This window comes from Ictidomys tridecemlineatus, chromosome 12 (assembly GCF_052094955.1).
Source record: "Ictidomys tridecemlineatus isolate mIctTri1 chromosome 12, mIctTri1.hap1, whole genome shotgun sequence".
Lineage (NCBI taxonomy): Eukaryota > Metazoa > Chordata > Mammalia > Rodentia > Sciuridae > Ictidomys > Ictidomys tridecemlineatus.
Window position 1 is genome coordinate 39,813,164 of NC_135488.1, and position 17,272 is coordinate 39,830,435.

General features: G+C 47.8%; 1 protein-coding gene across 9 annotated transcripts in view; it reads right to left on the reverse strand.

Moving 5' to 3' along the window:
* Tbc1d8 (TBC1 domain family member 8) overlaps positions 1-17,272 on the reverse strand; it is a 154,693-nt gene that overhangs the window by 20,042 nt on the left and 117,379 nt on the right. For 6 of the 9 annotated variants that reach the window (XM_078028580.1, XM_078028578.1, XM_078028581.1 and 3 more), the window contains 5 exons: positions 15,978-16,218; positions 7,444-7,651; positions 5,135-5,332; positions 4,348-4,581; positions 2,698-2,848 (listed from right to left, as the gene is read on the reverse strand). In XM_078028580.1, the coding sequence (XP_077884706.1) occupies positions 2,698-2,848; positions 4,348-4,581; positions 5,135-5,332; positions 7,444-7,651; positions 15,978-16,218 (1,032 nt within the window). The remainder of the gene's footprint in view (positions 1-2,697; positions 2,849-4,347; positions 4,582-5,134; positions 5,333-7,443; positions 7,652-15,977; positions 16,219-17,272) is intronic. The other 3 variants (XM_078028583.1, XM_078028579.1, XM_078028576.1) reach the window with 1 other exon arrangement.

Sequence of the window (17,272 nt, forward strand, 5' to 3'; positions counted from 1 at the left end):
TAAAATACCTTGAGACCACACAAGTCGTCACTGCTGTCATGTGGCCTAGTCCAAAAGCAAAAAATAAACAGGGGAAAAGAAGTCTTTTCTAAAAAGAACCTTATGTAAGGGGGGGGGAGCTCATATTTGAAAAACTTTAGGCCAGCTACAGTGGCACATGCCTGTAATCCCAGAGACTCAGGAGGCTGAGGCAGGAGGACCGAAAGTTCAAACCCAACCTCAGCTACTTAGCGAGGCCCTAAGCAACTCACTGAGAACCTGTCTCTAATAAAATATTTAAAGGAGCTTGGGAGGTGGCTGGGAATTTGGCGCCCCTGGGTTCAATCTGAGGTACCAAAAAAAAAAAAGAACAACTTTAGGGCTGGAGGCAGGGCTCAGTAGTAGTGCATGCAGAGCATGTCCGAGGCCCTGGGTTTGAAGAAAATTACTTTATTATAATGCTTGTAATAAGCAGTACTCCTTGGTAACAAGAGGAGCATATATATGCATGCACACACAATTTTCACAAATTAATTTAACAAAGTTTTAAGCACCTACGTGCAAAGCACACAATTCCAAAGAAACCAGCAAGCTGCCTGCAGGAACCTCAAAAGATGGAAAACAGGGCGGGGTAAGCAAGCACAACATCTTCTGAGCCATCGCCCACTGCCAAGGCCAAGGCCAAGGCCAGACCTCTGGTGGGCAGGTGGCTTTAAGGGCTGCAGGCCTCCGCAGAGTGTCAGGGCTCCTCCACCCACTCATCCACCTGCACCAGGGCATCCCTGGTTTCCACTGCACTCTGGCCCTGGGGCTGGAAGCAAGGTGGGGCTCTGAGGGCAAAGGGAACAGAAATGCATCCAGTTCTGCCTTAGCTGATGTGTATGGTTTTAAATTCTGACTAGGTTTAGTGAAAATGCCTTCCCTTCCTCATCCTCCCAGGCCTGACGATTCCCATCATTCCCTGCGCTCATAGGCAACACCGGCCACAGACACCCGCTTCCCTGAACTACAGCAGTCCTCCCTCCACAAAGGAAACCTCCCATCCCTAAGAAGATAGTCCTTCATGAACTGATGCTCCAGTGCCCCATATTGAGATCTGAAAATACAGCCCCATGTGAAAACTGTGTGCCTGTGTAGGTATATTAAAGACCCCGAGGATACAGAGCAGGGGCGTTAATAGGTGGCAGCTTCAGATGCTGGGATTGTAAGTAATGCTACTGTTTCTTTATTCCTCTATCTGTTATTTTTCCACTATAACTATACACACTGTGTGTGTGTGTGTGTGTGTGTGTGTGTGTGTGTGTGTGTGTGTTGTGCTGGGGACAAAACACGGGACCTTATACATGCTAGGCAAGCTGCATCCTCCACCATTTTTCAAAAATATTTTTAGTTGTAAATAGACACAATACTTTTAGTTTTTATTTCTTTTATATAGTGCTGAGTATTGAACCCAGTGCCTCATACATGCTAGACAAGCATTCTGCCACTGAACTATAACCCCAGCCCCAACCTCAACCATTTTTGAGACAGGATCTTGCTAAGTTTGCTGAGGCTGGCCTCCAATTTGTGATCCATGAGGATCACATGCCTCAGCCTCCTAAATAGCTGGGATTATAGGTGTGAACCACTGCATCGGCTATCCACTGTAGAGTGAATATACTATACAGAACTTATATCAAATTTAAGATAAATTTAAAGGTAACTTTAAAAAGGAAAGATTTTAGTGGTACAACTCTGGTGGGCAGCTGCAGAAACCAGCTGGGAGGCATGAGGGGTGATGATCAGCAAGGAGGACAACAGACAGTGCCAGAGACACGGATGTGTGCCCAACAATCCAACGGCACGCAGTGGGCAGAGACCCCGAAATCTATCTGGGTGTCTGGAGCAGGAAAGGGGAGGGGAGACAGGAGGAGAGGAGAGCGAGCAGGGGAGGGATGCTAGCAAGAGGCTGATGGAGGGAAGGCTCCAGCCCAGGAGAGCAAGTGAGGAGGGGGCAGGTCCCTGGGCCCACCACCAGGGGCCCTGCTGGGTCATCTCGGGAGGGGGCCTCACATGCCCCCGCTGCACCCTGAAGGTGCAGCAGCCCCCACTGGCTGGCAGGGCCTTTCCCTCCTGCCCCTGGGGGCCGGGTGCTTTGCCCAGTAGATGGACCTGCTCACGGCGGATGCAGACGAATGCCTGCCCTGCAGTCCCCAGAGAAGTCTGGCCCCGTCTCAGGCCGTCCATCAACAACATCCCGATGGACTCCCAGATGCTGCCCAGGGGCCTCAGGCCAGAGGAGGCCACCTCCATGTGTGTCAAGTGGTGGAGGAGGAGGAAATGGACAGATGCCACACAATTCGACAGAGGAAGGACGAAAAGAAACGGCCCAGAGGGGTTCATTCAACACCATGGCACTGACAACTCCGGGCTCTTATGTAGCCCACTTCAGAATTCGTGTCCTAAAGCGACTCCACTCCAGATTTCCTTGACAGATTCTCAGCACTAAGGACAGAACCGCAAAGTCGCTCTTGAAGGACAGAAGATGGCTTTTGCCTGGGCCTTGTGGAAGAGCACTGCCGCCCAGAGTCTCGGGCCTCGACTGGGTCTCACAGCTGACCCAGGAAGGGTCCCAGGTACACGGCTGACCCAATATGGGTGGCACTGCCCACCCTACACGGCTCACACGAGGTGTTCCCAGTCTACTCCAGAAACAACATGTGACCTCAAGACACTTACCTGAAAAAAGGAGCCAGAGCTTTCCGCGTAGGGACTCGGGGATCCCCATGGCTACCAGCTTCCGGATCTTCTCTGTGCGGAACATACACACGGTCCTGCCGTACTCCACAAAGTGGTCACTCCACAGGCTTATTTTGATCTGTTCCCTGGACTGGAAAAGAAAACACCTGTAAATGTACAAAGAAGCCCCTCCTCAACTTGTGGAGAAAACAAGGCCTCTACCTACTGGGGATCTTGGGTGGCAGGAAGTTACACCTGTATTCAGGAAGGTACATTTGAACCTCTAACTCGGCAGAGGATGCCAAGATGGACAGCCCAGCACCGGCCCTCCAGAGTCCAGAGTCCAGTGGGAGCATCTACACACAGACAAAAAATCTCCCTGGCAACACTGATCATAAAAACAGCCGGGCACAGTGCTGCAGCCGCTTGGGAGGCTCGCAAGGTCAGAGCCAGCCTCGGCAATAGCAAGGCCCTAAGCAACTCAGTGCGACCCTGTCTCCAGATAAACCCAAAACAGGGCTGGGGACGTCGCTCAGTGGTCGAGTGCCCTGTTCAAACCCTGGCACCAAATAAATAAATAAATCACACCCACCCAAATACTGAAGTAGCACAGGTCAGACAGGAGGGTGGTGGACTGGGGGACATTAGGGAACCCTGAGGTACTGCGATGATGAAGTGATAAAGGCAACTGCTCAGACACAGGCCAGTTCAGGTCACAGGGGAGCAAGAGGCGTCACAATTTGCCCTGAGCTCCCTGACAGCCAGGATGAAAATGGAAACCTAAAAAGATTGCTCTCAGTACCAGAAACAAGACAGACACTGTTTCTCTAGATGACTGAAAACATTTTATCCCTAGAGGGCAGGGATGGTTAGGGCTTTTAAATAAGATATTTACAAGTGCTTTTAATAATCTGCATTATCCAGTAATGGGAGAAACACATAAGCCTAATATTTTCCTGCACTTAGGAAATTGTTTATGAATTTAAGGAATAATTTGTACATTGACATATTTATTGATATATAGTATAAATATACAATATATTTATCGATATGTAAATATGTAGAATACATCAAAATATATATAATATATATAAAGAAAATGAAAAGGTTCAGTGTGGATAAATAAAATTAACAATGATTATACAGGCCTCAGTGACGGAGAAGCCGCCTGGGGTAATGACGTCTGCAGCCCCACCTGGTCCCCATGGTTGTGACACTGCCAGTGCGCTAGTCTCTTAAGTGCCTTTTGCAGTCTATTTATCAAATTGGAGTCTATTTGCCTCACATTTTCCATATAAAGAAAAAACTATAAATGTAGCAAAAATAATTTTAGTCCATAAAATTAGAGGACAGGCGATCCTTTGTCCCCGAGGACACACAGTGGGACCCTGTGATGCAAAGTTCATGGGTGCTACTGGCTGGAGGGAGCAAGGGGCTCAGCATGGCCAGCTGCCCAAGCCACACAGCGAGACAGCCCAGAGCCACTGGAGGACCTGGGGAGAGCGGCTGCCCCGCTGCCTGAGCCCTCGAGGGACCCTTGCATCTTATGCCCACAAGGAGGAGAGGGAGGAGGAGCACGTGCTGCCCCAGGCCAGCGGCCACCTCTCTGCCCTACTCCTCGGGAGCTGGTGCTCAAGGCGTCGTACCCACCGTGGTCACTACCCAGCCACCAGTGCCCAAGGCACAGCAAGCCAGAGCAGCCTCACCCACCAGACGGGAGTCGGGGCTCTGGCTGCCCGACTGCTGGAAGACAGAGGTCAGGGGCCCGGGGTGCAGAGGTGAGCTCTCGTCTTCATGCTCCTCGCTGCTCTGAGAGGACACTATTTCAAGATCCCCAAACTTGTGGCCACTGCACAAGCTTGTCGAGTAAAACACAGGTGACGTCTGTCCGGCCAAAAAAACAGGAGAGGAAAACATACACCATCATTAGGTATTAATTAAAAATGCATTTAAAAAATATATTTCAAAGAAAGTTCTAGAAGGTGAGGCCCTGGCAGATCCAGGTCCATTTCTTCAGCCGTCCCACCATAAGGATGACGAGAAACCTTTCTCAGCAGGTTACATCTGTTCCAACCCAGGGTGTGGTAGCACCCCACAACCTGCGAGGAAGGAGGGTGCCCGACAGTCCCTCCAGCCCGACACCAACCTAGGCAGCAAACCACCAGCCCCACAAATCGGGGGGCACCCACTCAACCCTACAAGCTATGGGGCGACTCCCAGCAGCCCCTGTCCTATGTAATGCCCATGCAGGACACCCAGCACACCTAAGGTGACACCAGACTGATGCCCCTGGCCACCGGAGACCAGTCATCTCCAACACATTCTCCCTCACACCCCAATGGTCACCTTTCTACACATGTGCTCGGAGCGCATTGCCCCAGGGGTGTGAGAGAGGGACCGTCACGGCAGGGAAAGCCACCAAGCTGTATGCTCCTACCATGTCCTCGTCACTGGCTGAGGTGTCATAGTGCACAGGGTGGTTGGCGTGGACCTGCTTCAGTCTCTCAAGCAGGCCCTCCACCAAGTTCTCTCTGTCCTTGAGCTCGATGAACTGGAAGGCCATCTTGCTCCTGATGCTGACGATGATGGGGTTGGGCAGCAGACTGGTGTCCTCCATCTTCTCAATACTCACTACCTGGTGCAAGAAGTGGCACACAAAGGGGAGGTGCTGAGAATGAAGCTGACCATGCATTCTGTGCATGTAGCAGTAGGTAGCAACGCCTCCCACTGTTACGTATGATTGCAACGCACTAACGAAAAAACTGTCTTAATGACACAGAAGTACTGCAAAAACAAGGGAGGCAGGCCTCCACGTACGTGCTCATAAATTATCCTAAGATAGAACAATGGCAATAAGGACCTGGTGCCAAGGTTTAAAAGTGTGCAAAGAAGCATCTGTCACAATCACCAAAAGGTGGTAGCAGCCCAACCTCCAGGGACAGAGGAATGGATAAGCAAACCATTGTGCAGGCTACCATGGAATATTATTCAGCCTTCAAACAGAAGGGAATTCTAACATATGCTACAAGGTAGATGAATCTTTTTTTTTTTTTTTTTAAGAGAGAGAGAGAGAATTTTTTAATATATATTTTTTTTTTTTAGTTTTTTCAGCAGACACAATATCTTTGTTTGTATGTGATGCTGAGGATGGAACCCAGGCCACACGCATGCTAGCCGAGTGCGCTACCGCTTGAGCCACATCCCCAGCCCCAAGGTAGATGAATCTTAAGGACATTATGTAATGTAATAAACAAGTCACAAAGTGACATGCTGGATGAGTCTACTTACAAAATGGTTAGAAGGTAAATTTTATGCTATGCATGTTACCAATTTATTTTTTTTACTATAGAAGTCATCTTGTGGATTTCTTGCTCCACTGATAATAATACTTGCAAAATGAAGACATCTACTGCAGAATAATAATATCATGGTGGTGGGAAATCATATGAAGGAAAAAAATTTTCTAAAGAATCAGGCTCAGGGGCTGGGGTTGTGGCTCAGCGGTAAAGCGCTCGCCTCACATGTGTAGGGCCCTGGGTTTGATCCTCAGCACTAATAAAAATAAATAAACAAAATAGAGGTATTGTATCCAACTACAACTAAAAAATAAATATTTAAAAAGAAAAAAAGAATCAGGCTCAGGACCTATGCTACAGGAAGCAAGACCCAGAAGTCTTGATGTGTACGACAGCTGTGGTACCATCTCAGCAGAGATGCCTGAAGCCAAGGACTGAGTGGCTTGGATGTAGCAGTCAACTCAGGTGGCCCACCTCCCATTTCCAACAAAAGAAGCATAGCCCCATGGGAGGGACTGGAGCCTCATAAAAAGAAGCATTTTTAAGTTTTTACCTAAAGTTCCAGGAGAGTATGAAAGCCAAACAATTTGCCATGTATTTTCAAAAGGTGAAGCTTTTATAGTTTGCCTTTTTCTTTTTTCCTTTTTTGGCAACGAAAGAGGAGGATCCCTTCCTAAGAGCTGTTGGAAAAGCTTTAATTGCTAGGCATGTACTTTTTAATAACAGCTTCATCAATAATGTGGAGGCTGGAGTATGCTCTTCTTCCCCATCACTTCTAGGCAACTTCCGGGTTGCCATAGCAACAGCAGGAAAAACAATGGCCAAATGGGTAAGGGTGTAATTCAGGTCTTCTTCCCTCCTAAAGCCTGGTCATCTAGATGTCCATCTTTAGAAGGTGAGACAGTGCAAACGTCCCCACTCCCTGTTCCTCATCTCACAGCCCAAGTTGCTCTGGCTGTGATATGGCTTGAGTGTGTTCCCCAAAAGTTCTTGTGTTGAAAGCTTGGTCCCCCATGGGGCAGTATTAAAAGGTGGTGGAACCTCTAAGAGTTGAGGCCTAGTAAGAAACTCTAGGGATAGGGGACCTGGTTAGTTCCCACAGGAGGGGCTGTTATAACAGAATGGTCCCTCCCCATTTTCTGGCTTCCTGTCTTACCATGTGATATTTCCTGTCTTACCATGTGATCATCCTGCCTCTGGGATACTGTTCACCATGAGGTCCTCAGTGGAGTTGACCTGGCACTACCTTCTTGAGCCTCAGGACTGGGGGCTAAATAAGTTTTTTTTGTTGTTTTTAATTTTTTTTTTTTTTTGGTTAGTAAGCGTACCCAGCATCAAGCATTTTGTTTTCGTTTTAGCAACAGAAAATAGACTCCATGACATGGGTTCAAATGACAAAAGGCCTCCTCAGAGGTGCACAGTAGGTCAAGAGGTGAGAGGCAAGGTCTACCTCTCGGAGCGGAAGGACGACATGGCAGCAGCCATCTTCTCTGCTGGCAAAGCAGATGTAGCTGTCAGAGGCAAACATCCGCCCCGCAGTGTGGCAGCGACTGAAGGGCGTCCAGAGGGAGCAGTCCACCACAGCACGCAGCTTCTCCTTTCTTGGCAGCCGGAAGAAGGCTCGGAAGAACTCGTTCTGTGCTCTGGCCCCCAGGTCCCTGGGGACAGGCGGGAGAGATCAAGAAGAGGTGGAAAGGTGAGCAGAAACAAGACTGAAAAGAAAGACACTTTTGAACTCACTGGCACAGCTTGACAGTTAGTGACTGGAAAAAAAAATGTCACACCCCTCAGAGCCTGTCAGCCCCACAGCCATCCAGATTCATAGCCAACCTTCTGAGCAAGTACCAGGAGCAGGGCACACTGTCCCCACCAGGAAGAATTCCATGAACTCCTTCCTGGTTTGAGTAATTTTGAGAATTACCACAAAAATGGCAGAAAATCCAAATGTGGAAAAGTCAGAGGAAAAGTGTAACAGGTGTCGGTGAAGAGGCGGGGAAACTGGAGCGCTCACATGATGCCAGTGAGAAGGTCACAAGATGCATGCACCCTGGCAAACAGCCAGAACCCACAGAGGCTAGAGTGGACTCCCTGCCTACCTGGAAATCCCCTCCTGGGTGAGCACGCCTAACAGAACCGAGAACTTACGTCCACGAATTGCACCCAAATATTCACAGCAGCATTATTCACAGCCAAAAGGTGGAAACTACCCAAATGTCCACCAGCTGATGAATGGATAAATAAAATGTGGTACCTCCCCTGAAACAGGGTAGCTATTACTCAGCCATCACAGGAAAGAATGAATGGAAGGAGCTAGGGAACCTTAGGCTGAAGGAAAGAAGTCAGACACAGAAAGACGGATTCCATTTATAGGAAATGTCAACACAGGAGTCGACAGAAAGGAAAATAAGGAGTGGCTGCTCATGAACATGAGGCTTCTTTAGGGGGTAAGAAAATGTCACATTGCTGTGGTGATGAGTACAGGGTCCCCTGGATACTGTAAAAACCTGAACAGCACCCTCCAAAAGGGCTAATTGTTCATATATGACTATCAAAAATGGAGCCAATGACTGGATAAAAAAATGTGGTGTACACATATACACAATGGAATATTACTCAGCAAAAACGAGAATAGAATCATAGCATTTGCAGGTAAGTGGATGGAGTTAGAGAAGATAATGCTAAGTGAAGTTAGCCAATCCCAAAAAACCAAATGCCAAATGTTTTCTCTGATATAAGGAGGCTGATTCATAGTGGGGTAGGGAGGGGGAGCATGGGAGGAACAGAGGAACTCTAGATAGGGCAGAGGGGTGGGAGGGGGAAGGGAGGGGCATGGGATTATTAATGATGGTTGAATGTGATGATCATTATTATCCAAAGTACAGGTATGAAGACACGAATTGGTGTGAATATACTTTGTATACAACCAGAGATATGAAAAATTGTGCTCTATATGTGTAATAAGAACTGTAATGCATTCCACTGTCATATATAAATAAAATCAATAAATAAAGATCACACATTGCAATTAAAAAAAAATATGGAGCCTTCCTTGTCTCCAGAGGAGCACCAGGGAGCGTGAGGAAGCCACGTGCACCGCAGAAGTTCACATGCTGCAAGAACAGAAGGCGAGGTCCCTCAGGATGACCCTAAGTCCCTGAGAGCCATCACGTCCAACACATTTACATGTAAATCTGAAAAAGTTGCCCTCATAGCAGGCGAGGGTAGAACGGTGGAAACGGGGACGACTGGGGAGAGGCTGACCAGTGGTTCCGAGTCAGAGAAGGGGCAGGAAGTTCAGGTGTGCGGGGGCAGAGGGGGGGACCAGAGGTACCAACCCCACGCAGTGCACTTCAAAAGCTAGATGAAAAGATTCTGATTTTTTTCACCATGTTTGAGGAGAAAGTTATGTTTGGCCTGATTTAAACTGCACACAATGTATAGAAGAATTCAAACACCAGAGGGTTTCGTATACACACTTATGTTTTTATGTATCCATTTAAAATAAATTTAAATAATCCAAATAAAGTGAATTGGATTATTTAAATTTGTTTATGTGGTCCCCAAAACATGCTGGCCACATGGCTTTAAGGGAAGTACAGTGGAGGCCACTCCTTCACACATCTTACAGATGTGCTTCTGGCACCAAGGAATTCCTCCCTCGGGGGACAGCTCCCTTTCCCCAGGAGACGGTGGAGCATGCCGAGTGAAGTGGCACACGAAGAAGGCATCAGCACAAAGCTGGCAGCTCGCCTGAGCTAGAGGGCAGGAGGGCTCCTATCTATTGCCACCCGAGTCCTGAAGTGAAGGGCGAGGTGTCCGGGAACCTGAGGCCTCCTGAGGCCGGCAGCTTCCTTTCCAGGGCCCCTGCCTCCTCAGCCACCAGCTTGGTTCCTGGGCCTCTCTGTGTCCTCAGGGCAGCTGGGTGTTCTACACACCCAGTGTCCACTGTCCCTCTGGGCACATTTGGTAACCAGAGACCAGAAACCTCCAATACAAAAAAGAAAGCAGAAGAAGAACTTACGACCTGCTTTCTTCCCCTTTCTGTAGAAAGCAGTCTGCTGCCACTTACTAAGCATGTGGGAGACACATAGTGACATTTCTAGCACAAGTGAAGTGAAACAGTGACCTGGTAAGAAAGCAGCTCTTGGTGGAGACCAGAGACCACCCTTTAAGTTCCCAGGCAGGTGGTAGTTTTGATGCTAAATGTATCAATTCCCTTTTCCGAAACCCAAGCTCGCTAGCCACAACTTGCCTCTCAGACCTTCTGTACTTACAGCCTCTGCTTCTCCAACCATAGACAAGCCCACGCCCCAACACTGAGAAGGTGGAGCTGACAGAGCTGACAGAGCTTCGAGCCACAGCAGAGGCACCCCCAGGAGGAAAGAGCAGCTGTAGCCTGGTGCCTGCAGGGCTGCTGTGTGCACACGACAAAGCTGTCACACCAGGAGAGCTTCAGCTGAAATCAGCACTAGAAGGTGCCACAAACCACTCTGACTTAGCACACACCACTAGATGAGCCTGTAATCTCAGTGGCTCAGGAGGCTGAGACAGGAAGATCACAAGTTCAAAGTCAGCCTCAGCAAAAGTGAGGCGCTAAGCAACTCAGTGAGACCCTCTCTAAATAAAATACAAAATAGGGCTGGGGATGTGGCTCAGTGTTCAAGTGTCCCTGAGTTCAATCCCCAGTACCAAAAAAAAAAAAAAAAAAAGTGATGATCAGAATGTGAAGAAACAACTGCAAGTTTGTTGATGCTAAAATTAATACATATAATCTCCCATGCCAATATGCAGGAAGTTCTAGACTACTATGAATACCTTTCAAAACCCCAAGTTTAATTTCTAAGACTTCAGACCCAATAAACTTAGATGTAGATAATTCACTTGTTTTTCAACAAATCCAGACAATTTGTCCCTAATGGTCTAGGTAAACATGAATAGAAAACAGGTTTCCTTTCTCTTCTCTCATCAACCTTAAAGAATGCATTTAGGAAGAACTCCATCTGGGTCTTACATGCCAACTTCATCTCTGGGCTCGGTGCACATACATGAGCCTGCTATATGTCTGCCTAAGGCTGCATGGAGGCCAAATGCTTCCCAGAACTCAGGCTGTGCTGCAGGCTGTGCTGCAGGCTGGGGCAGGTCACCTCCCCTGTTAGTTAGATCAGCATTTAAGTATTTCCCATTTGCACACTAGATGAGATAGCTGAGCCACCACCCCTGCCCTTCTGGAATAAGGGAGGGCTAGAGGTCCTCTGAGGTCAGCCTGCTTCCTACGGGACACACAGAGGTTCTTCCAGCGGCTCTTAGTTATGTACCCACCCCAAATTCATGCACTGTGCACTTGAACCCTGGGAAATGCCAAGGATAAGCAATCCAGAAACGGGCAAAAAGCCCAGCCACACGTGGCGTTCCTCAGAGTCATAGTCAGCACAAAAGAGTCTCATTTATCAAATGTGTGGGGCTCGAAACGTCTTTCCTGTGATGGCAGATAGCAGGATGCTGCTGCCATGTGCCCCCTTGTACAGCACACAGCGGGGAGCCCAGGACCACTTGCAGGATGGGACACAATGCTCACCTACCCTCAGACAATGGGTGCCATGTGAAGGTGGCCTCCAAGGACACCAGAGCCTCCTCAATCACTTTGGAAATCCCATCTACATCTTGAAGAGACCAGGACCTTGACATCATAGGATATCTGCTGTGGTCTAGATATGAGGTGTCCCCCCCTCCAAATCTCTTGTCAGTGCAGGAACATTCAGAGGTGAGATGATTAGATGTGACAGCTGTGACCTATTCAGCCCCTCCTATTTTGAATGGACTAACTGGGTGGTAAATGTGGGCAGGTGGGGCCTGGCTGGAAGAGGTGGGTCACTTTGGGCTGCCCTGGAAGGGTACATGTTCCCTGTGTCCCCTTCCCACCTTCCTGCCATTCTCCTTTGTCCCCCACTAGGCATGGCCTCTTCCATCTGGCCATGCTTCCCACGTGCTAACAACGGAGCAGTCCTTCTCCATGACACACTCTCGCCATGATGTGCTGCCTCACCTTAGGCCCAGAGCAATGGCCTTGGCCATCTATGCACTGACACTTCTGAAATCATGAGCCCCAGATACACTTTTCCTCCCCTAAGCTGCTCTTGTTAGGTATTTTGGTCACAGGGACCCAAAGCTGACTACACAGAATCCATACACCCTTCTCATTCTAGAGAAAAGTTCCGTCTTCATGATCTTCCAGCCATCCTGCCCCAGAGACAATAACCTGAGCAGACCCCCTGCAGCTTCAGAGCTGTGATGGGGAGATGCGGTCTCCCCCGAGAGGTGGGGCTGGCAGGGCTCAGGGGCCCCAGAGATGTCTTACTGCTCATGTTCACAGCAGCCAGATAGAAGAGGACATGGCTGGTGGGGGCCCAAGGAGACTGGCAGGAAAGGGGATGGGTAGGCGGGGGAAGACTAAAGTGGGGTGCAAAATCTGACAGCCAGGGACGAGGGTACATTGGTGAGGACACTCACCCCTGGTGGCCACTGCCCGCCTTATACACCGACAGAGAGAAGGTTTATTGTGGGAAAGTTTCCACTCACTACACTGAGTTTCCTCCAGCATTTCCAGCCGGTCTGAACAGATGAAATCAGATTTAGGAAGACTATCACCTCCACCACCTCCTCTCATTACACCTGCCATTCCAGCTTCAGGATACATTTTGTTTAGAAACATCAGGATCAATCCACTTATTCCCCAACCCCTCCCCTCGGTCACTCTGCCCCCTGTGCTCTGGGATGACAACCTGAGAAGCCCGGGGCCAGATCACTTTGTACTGTGAGCAGTAGATGAGCCCTGAGCCTGCAGCTCTCCCTTGTCCTATCCCAGGACAATGACACATCAGCTCATGCTCTCAATCCCCTGCACGTATGTGCCATGCTCTGTCCTGGTCCATAAATCCCACTGGAGTGACCAAGAGACAATGGTGACCGACGGGACATCAGATGCTGCCTTATCTAGTCCGCGGCCCCACGGGCACTATTTGAAAGCTGTTATCTGGGACGGGAAGTGAAAGGGGACCAGCCACAGAGGGCCTGAGGGGCATTCCAGCATGTCTGCTGAACCCTGAGCACCAGGAAGAGCTTGTTTTCCTAAACTTGGAGACCTGGGCTCTCCTGGCAGGAGGCCACATGGACTGTCATTACCTGTTTAAACCAGCGTCGCTGTGACAAAGGCTGCAGAGGAGAACCAGCACGGGGCTCTGCTTTGGGAGGAAGTCACTGACCTGGGAGTTGACAGCTGGGGGCCAGAATCCCACTCTGAGCCCCAGGGTCAGCCCTGGGTACCCATGGGCACAGGAAGCTCAACCACTGGCCACTCCAAGAACCTTTGTGTCCTTTTCTCTAACAGAACCCAGAGTAGAAAGTGGGGGGAGGCTGGGGCAGCCTTGTGGAATTACCCTGAGTTCTGCAACAAGAATGAAGACTGCCGGCGCCGATTATCTTCCTTCCAAAACACGTGATTTGCCAGAAGGGAGTGAAGTGCTACAGACCCATCCATCTTCCCCTTTTTTTCCTCACTTTGCCCCAAACCCAAAATGCCACACCTTAAGTGGAGCTTCAACAATGGCGAGGACATCACCTGAATCCTGCTGCCTGTGGGGTCACCAGCACACACTGGCCATCAGCTGACAGCTGGCCTCCCACGCCTGACACTAGCACAGGAAAGGATCGGGCTTTAACTAGCGGTGGGTGTGAGCCTCATCATGCGTACACCCCAAACTCGATTCCTCAGGCTGCTTATGTGTGTGCCTTTTCATTTTAACAGAGCTTTGTCAGCTGGAGTCCAAGGACCTGGATACCAACTATCTCAGGGACACAGGAAAACACACAGGACAGCGTAGCTGCCACCATACTGGGCTGTCTCAGATGTAGACCATATTAGGGGTCCTGGAGCCAAGAGGGACATGAGCCCTTGGGATTAGGAATCAAAACTAAATGTCAGAGCCCCAAGAGTCTCTTTCTTAAGGAAATGACACCAAGAACCACTCCATCTTTCAAAAGAACTGTCACATCATCAGAGGTGACCCCAAACCATGTGGAATTCATTGGAATCTTACCAATTTTGAAAAAACAAAAAGAAATCCACCAAGAACATTTCATTTTTTTTTTCTTTTTGCTCCCTGAGGGGCAACACATGATCAGTATGAAGTAAACGTGCAGAGCTGGCAGGGAGCTGAGATCTTTCTGAATACACTGAACGCTGAGCACGGCTGCTGTCCATGGACCACTAAGTAGGAAGACGCACCCCTCCCCCGCCACATTCCGAAGAAAGTGCATGTGTTTAGCGAATAAGAGATCTTCTGTTTTTTAAGTGATTCTTTGTATTAACACTAAACACTAGACCTTACAGCTTTGAATGAACTGCAGGTTGAGTCGAGCTTATTCAAAATGCTTGAGACCAGGAGAGTTTCAAATTTCAGAGTTTTTCAGATTTTACAAGATTTAGGTAGACTTTACCAGTTGAGTATCCCCAATTCAAAAATCGAAATAAAAAAATGCTCCAAAATTAGATTCCAGAACATTTCAAATTTTCAGATTAGGGATGCTCGATCTGTCATCATGTCATCTAGCCCACGTAATGCAGCTCAGAAAAATCGCGAGATTCTGCTGATGGCCCTGCAAAGACTCTCAGATGCTTTTGGACTGAACCGCCTCACAAGCAGAAGCAATATAGCCATGTTTTCCCCATCTCCTGGAATAGTTTCAAGAGACGTCAATTAAAAAAAAGGTGGGGGGGCAGGAATGTTAAAACAGATAAACATTTTGTAAAGTAAATGACTAACGTTTCTTTAAAAATTAAAAATAGAAATACTTGATCTGTCAATTCCACTTCTGTGTAAAAAAAAAAAATACTCCAGAGAATTGAAAGCAGGCGTCAGAGAAATTAGTGCTATGCCCACGCTCTCTGCAGCATCATTCCCAGCAGTCAAGAAGCGAAAGCAACCTAAGTGTGCACCGCAGATGAGGGGATCAACACGATATGGTGAACACGTACAATGGATTATTCTTCAGCCCTGGAAAGGAAAGAAATTCGGACACATGCTATGACAGAGATGAACCTTGAAGACATTATATTAGTGAAATAAGCCCAAGGAAAAGCTGAATGCTGTCTACTTGTGCGAGAGATCCAGTCGATTTCACAGACAGTAGGAATGAGTGTCGTCAGGGGCTGGGAAAGGGTGAGGAGGCAGTTAGTGTCTAGTAGGGAGAGTTTTAGTTTTACCAAGTAAGAAGAGCTCTGGAATGGGCAGTGAGAAAGGTCATGTGCCAGTGTGAATGTACCTAATGCCACTGAACTGCAACCTGAAAATGATGATGTTTCCATTATAATGACTAGCAGTCTCAGATCAGTAGTGATTCTGTAACTATATCAAAAAACTTTAGCCAGAACAGCACTCTATGGTTGCTCATTTCTCTAAGGATCTTTCATAACAGTTCACCTTGATATCAGTACTGCAGTTAGTTACCCAATTATGATCCACAAACCTGAAATCAATGTCCAGCTCCAACATCATGTTTTGAACTTCTGAAGATAAAGCTGAATTCTTTAAAGTGACATGGTAAGCAACTACCCTAAGAATCTCCAGGTCTGGTGTTGACCTGGGTCAAATTGTAAAGAATACTGGCTTATCCTATTGATGACAAAAGTATCAAAATAATTTCAAGTGATTTAATATGAAAAGATGAGGCTGTGGTGTAGCTCAGTGGTTCAGCTCTTGCCAACCCAGGGGCCTGGGTTCAACCCCCAGCACCACACACACACACACACAAAAAAAGATTCCAATGCAAATACTATGCCATTTGCCATTTTATCAAAGAAACTTGAGCATCCACAGAGGCTTGGAACCAATGCCCTGGGGACACAGGGTAAAGACCTCAAAACCTAGGCCAACCAAAGCACATGAAAAGGCCACGCAGTTGAAGGACACCATGGGACTGAAGCTGTACCTCTTGGTGATCTGGCTTGGCTCCTGCAGATCAGGGTCCAGGTCAAAGGCTTCATTATCCAGCAGCCTCCGGAGCGTCACATCTGCCAGCTGCTCCATGATCTTAAAGACCTCATCCAGGTTCAGAAACATGGAGAAGTCGCGCTCCTTATTCTGCGTGGTGATTCGGATGGTGTCGGTCAGAAAGACATTGGATGTCCTTTCCAATTTCTGGATATCAACCCAAGGGATGACAAGTTTAACTGAAAGAGAAAAGATGCAAATTCAGATTGCACCATAAAATTCAAGCCAAACTGGAATGCATCAGCAAGTAACAAGCCAAAGTCTTATTTTTTCATTGAAGCTGAATTGCAAATGTCTTCAAAGTCAGCACAGGGGAGAGGAGCACAGAACTGCCTGACGGCTGCTGGTGGAAACCCAGCCCACGTGCCAATGGTTTTCTTAAAAATAAAGTGAACTCTACCAGGTTGCCGGCTACTGTGTACTTTCAAGGAACATCATTTTGGGATACCAACAGCATGCATCTTCAAAAATATTTAAACAGTCATGCAAAAGTTTCTCAGCACAAACTCTAGTTTCAAAGCAGCACTCACAGATCAAGGTATAGGACAAAGGAGTGTAAAAAGGATTATTCATGATCTCCTTTATAGAAACAGGCTGAACATGTAGTCTGTGTCAGATGACTTTTGTTGTGCTGTGAAGACAGTACAAGCAGTTTTTATAAAATTCTAAAGTAATACAGCACAGTCAGGCATAGCGTGTGTACCTGCCAGCTACCCAGGATCCTGAGGCAGGTGGGCGGCTTGAGCCCAGGAATTTGAGGCCAGCCAAAGAGTTTGGGCAACAAAGAAAGACTATCTTTTAAGAAAAAGAAAGTAGGTGCTGGAATGTGGCTCAGTACTAGAGCGCTTGCCTAGCATGTGTGAAGCCCTTGGGTTTGATTCCCAGCACTGCCAGAAAATTAGCCAGGTGCCGTGGCACACACCTATAATCCCAGGGACTCGGGAGGCAGAGGATCCCAAGTTTGAGGCAAATTAGCAAGACCCTGTCTCAAAAAACAAACAAACAAAAAAAACCCAACTTTTTTTAAAAAGGGGGGCTCAATAGTCGAGAGCCCTGGGTTCAATCCTCAGTTCTACAAATAATAATAAAGTAATATTGTACAGGTAATATTTTAAATATTTTTAGTTGAAGATGGACACAATACCTTTATTATCTATTCATTTATTTTTTATGTGGTGCTGAGGGTCAAACCCAGGGCCTCATACATATGAGGCAAGTGCTTCACCACTGAGC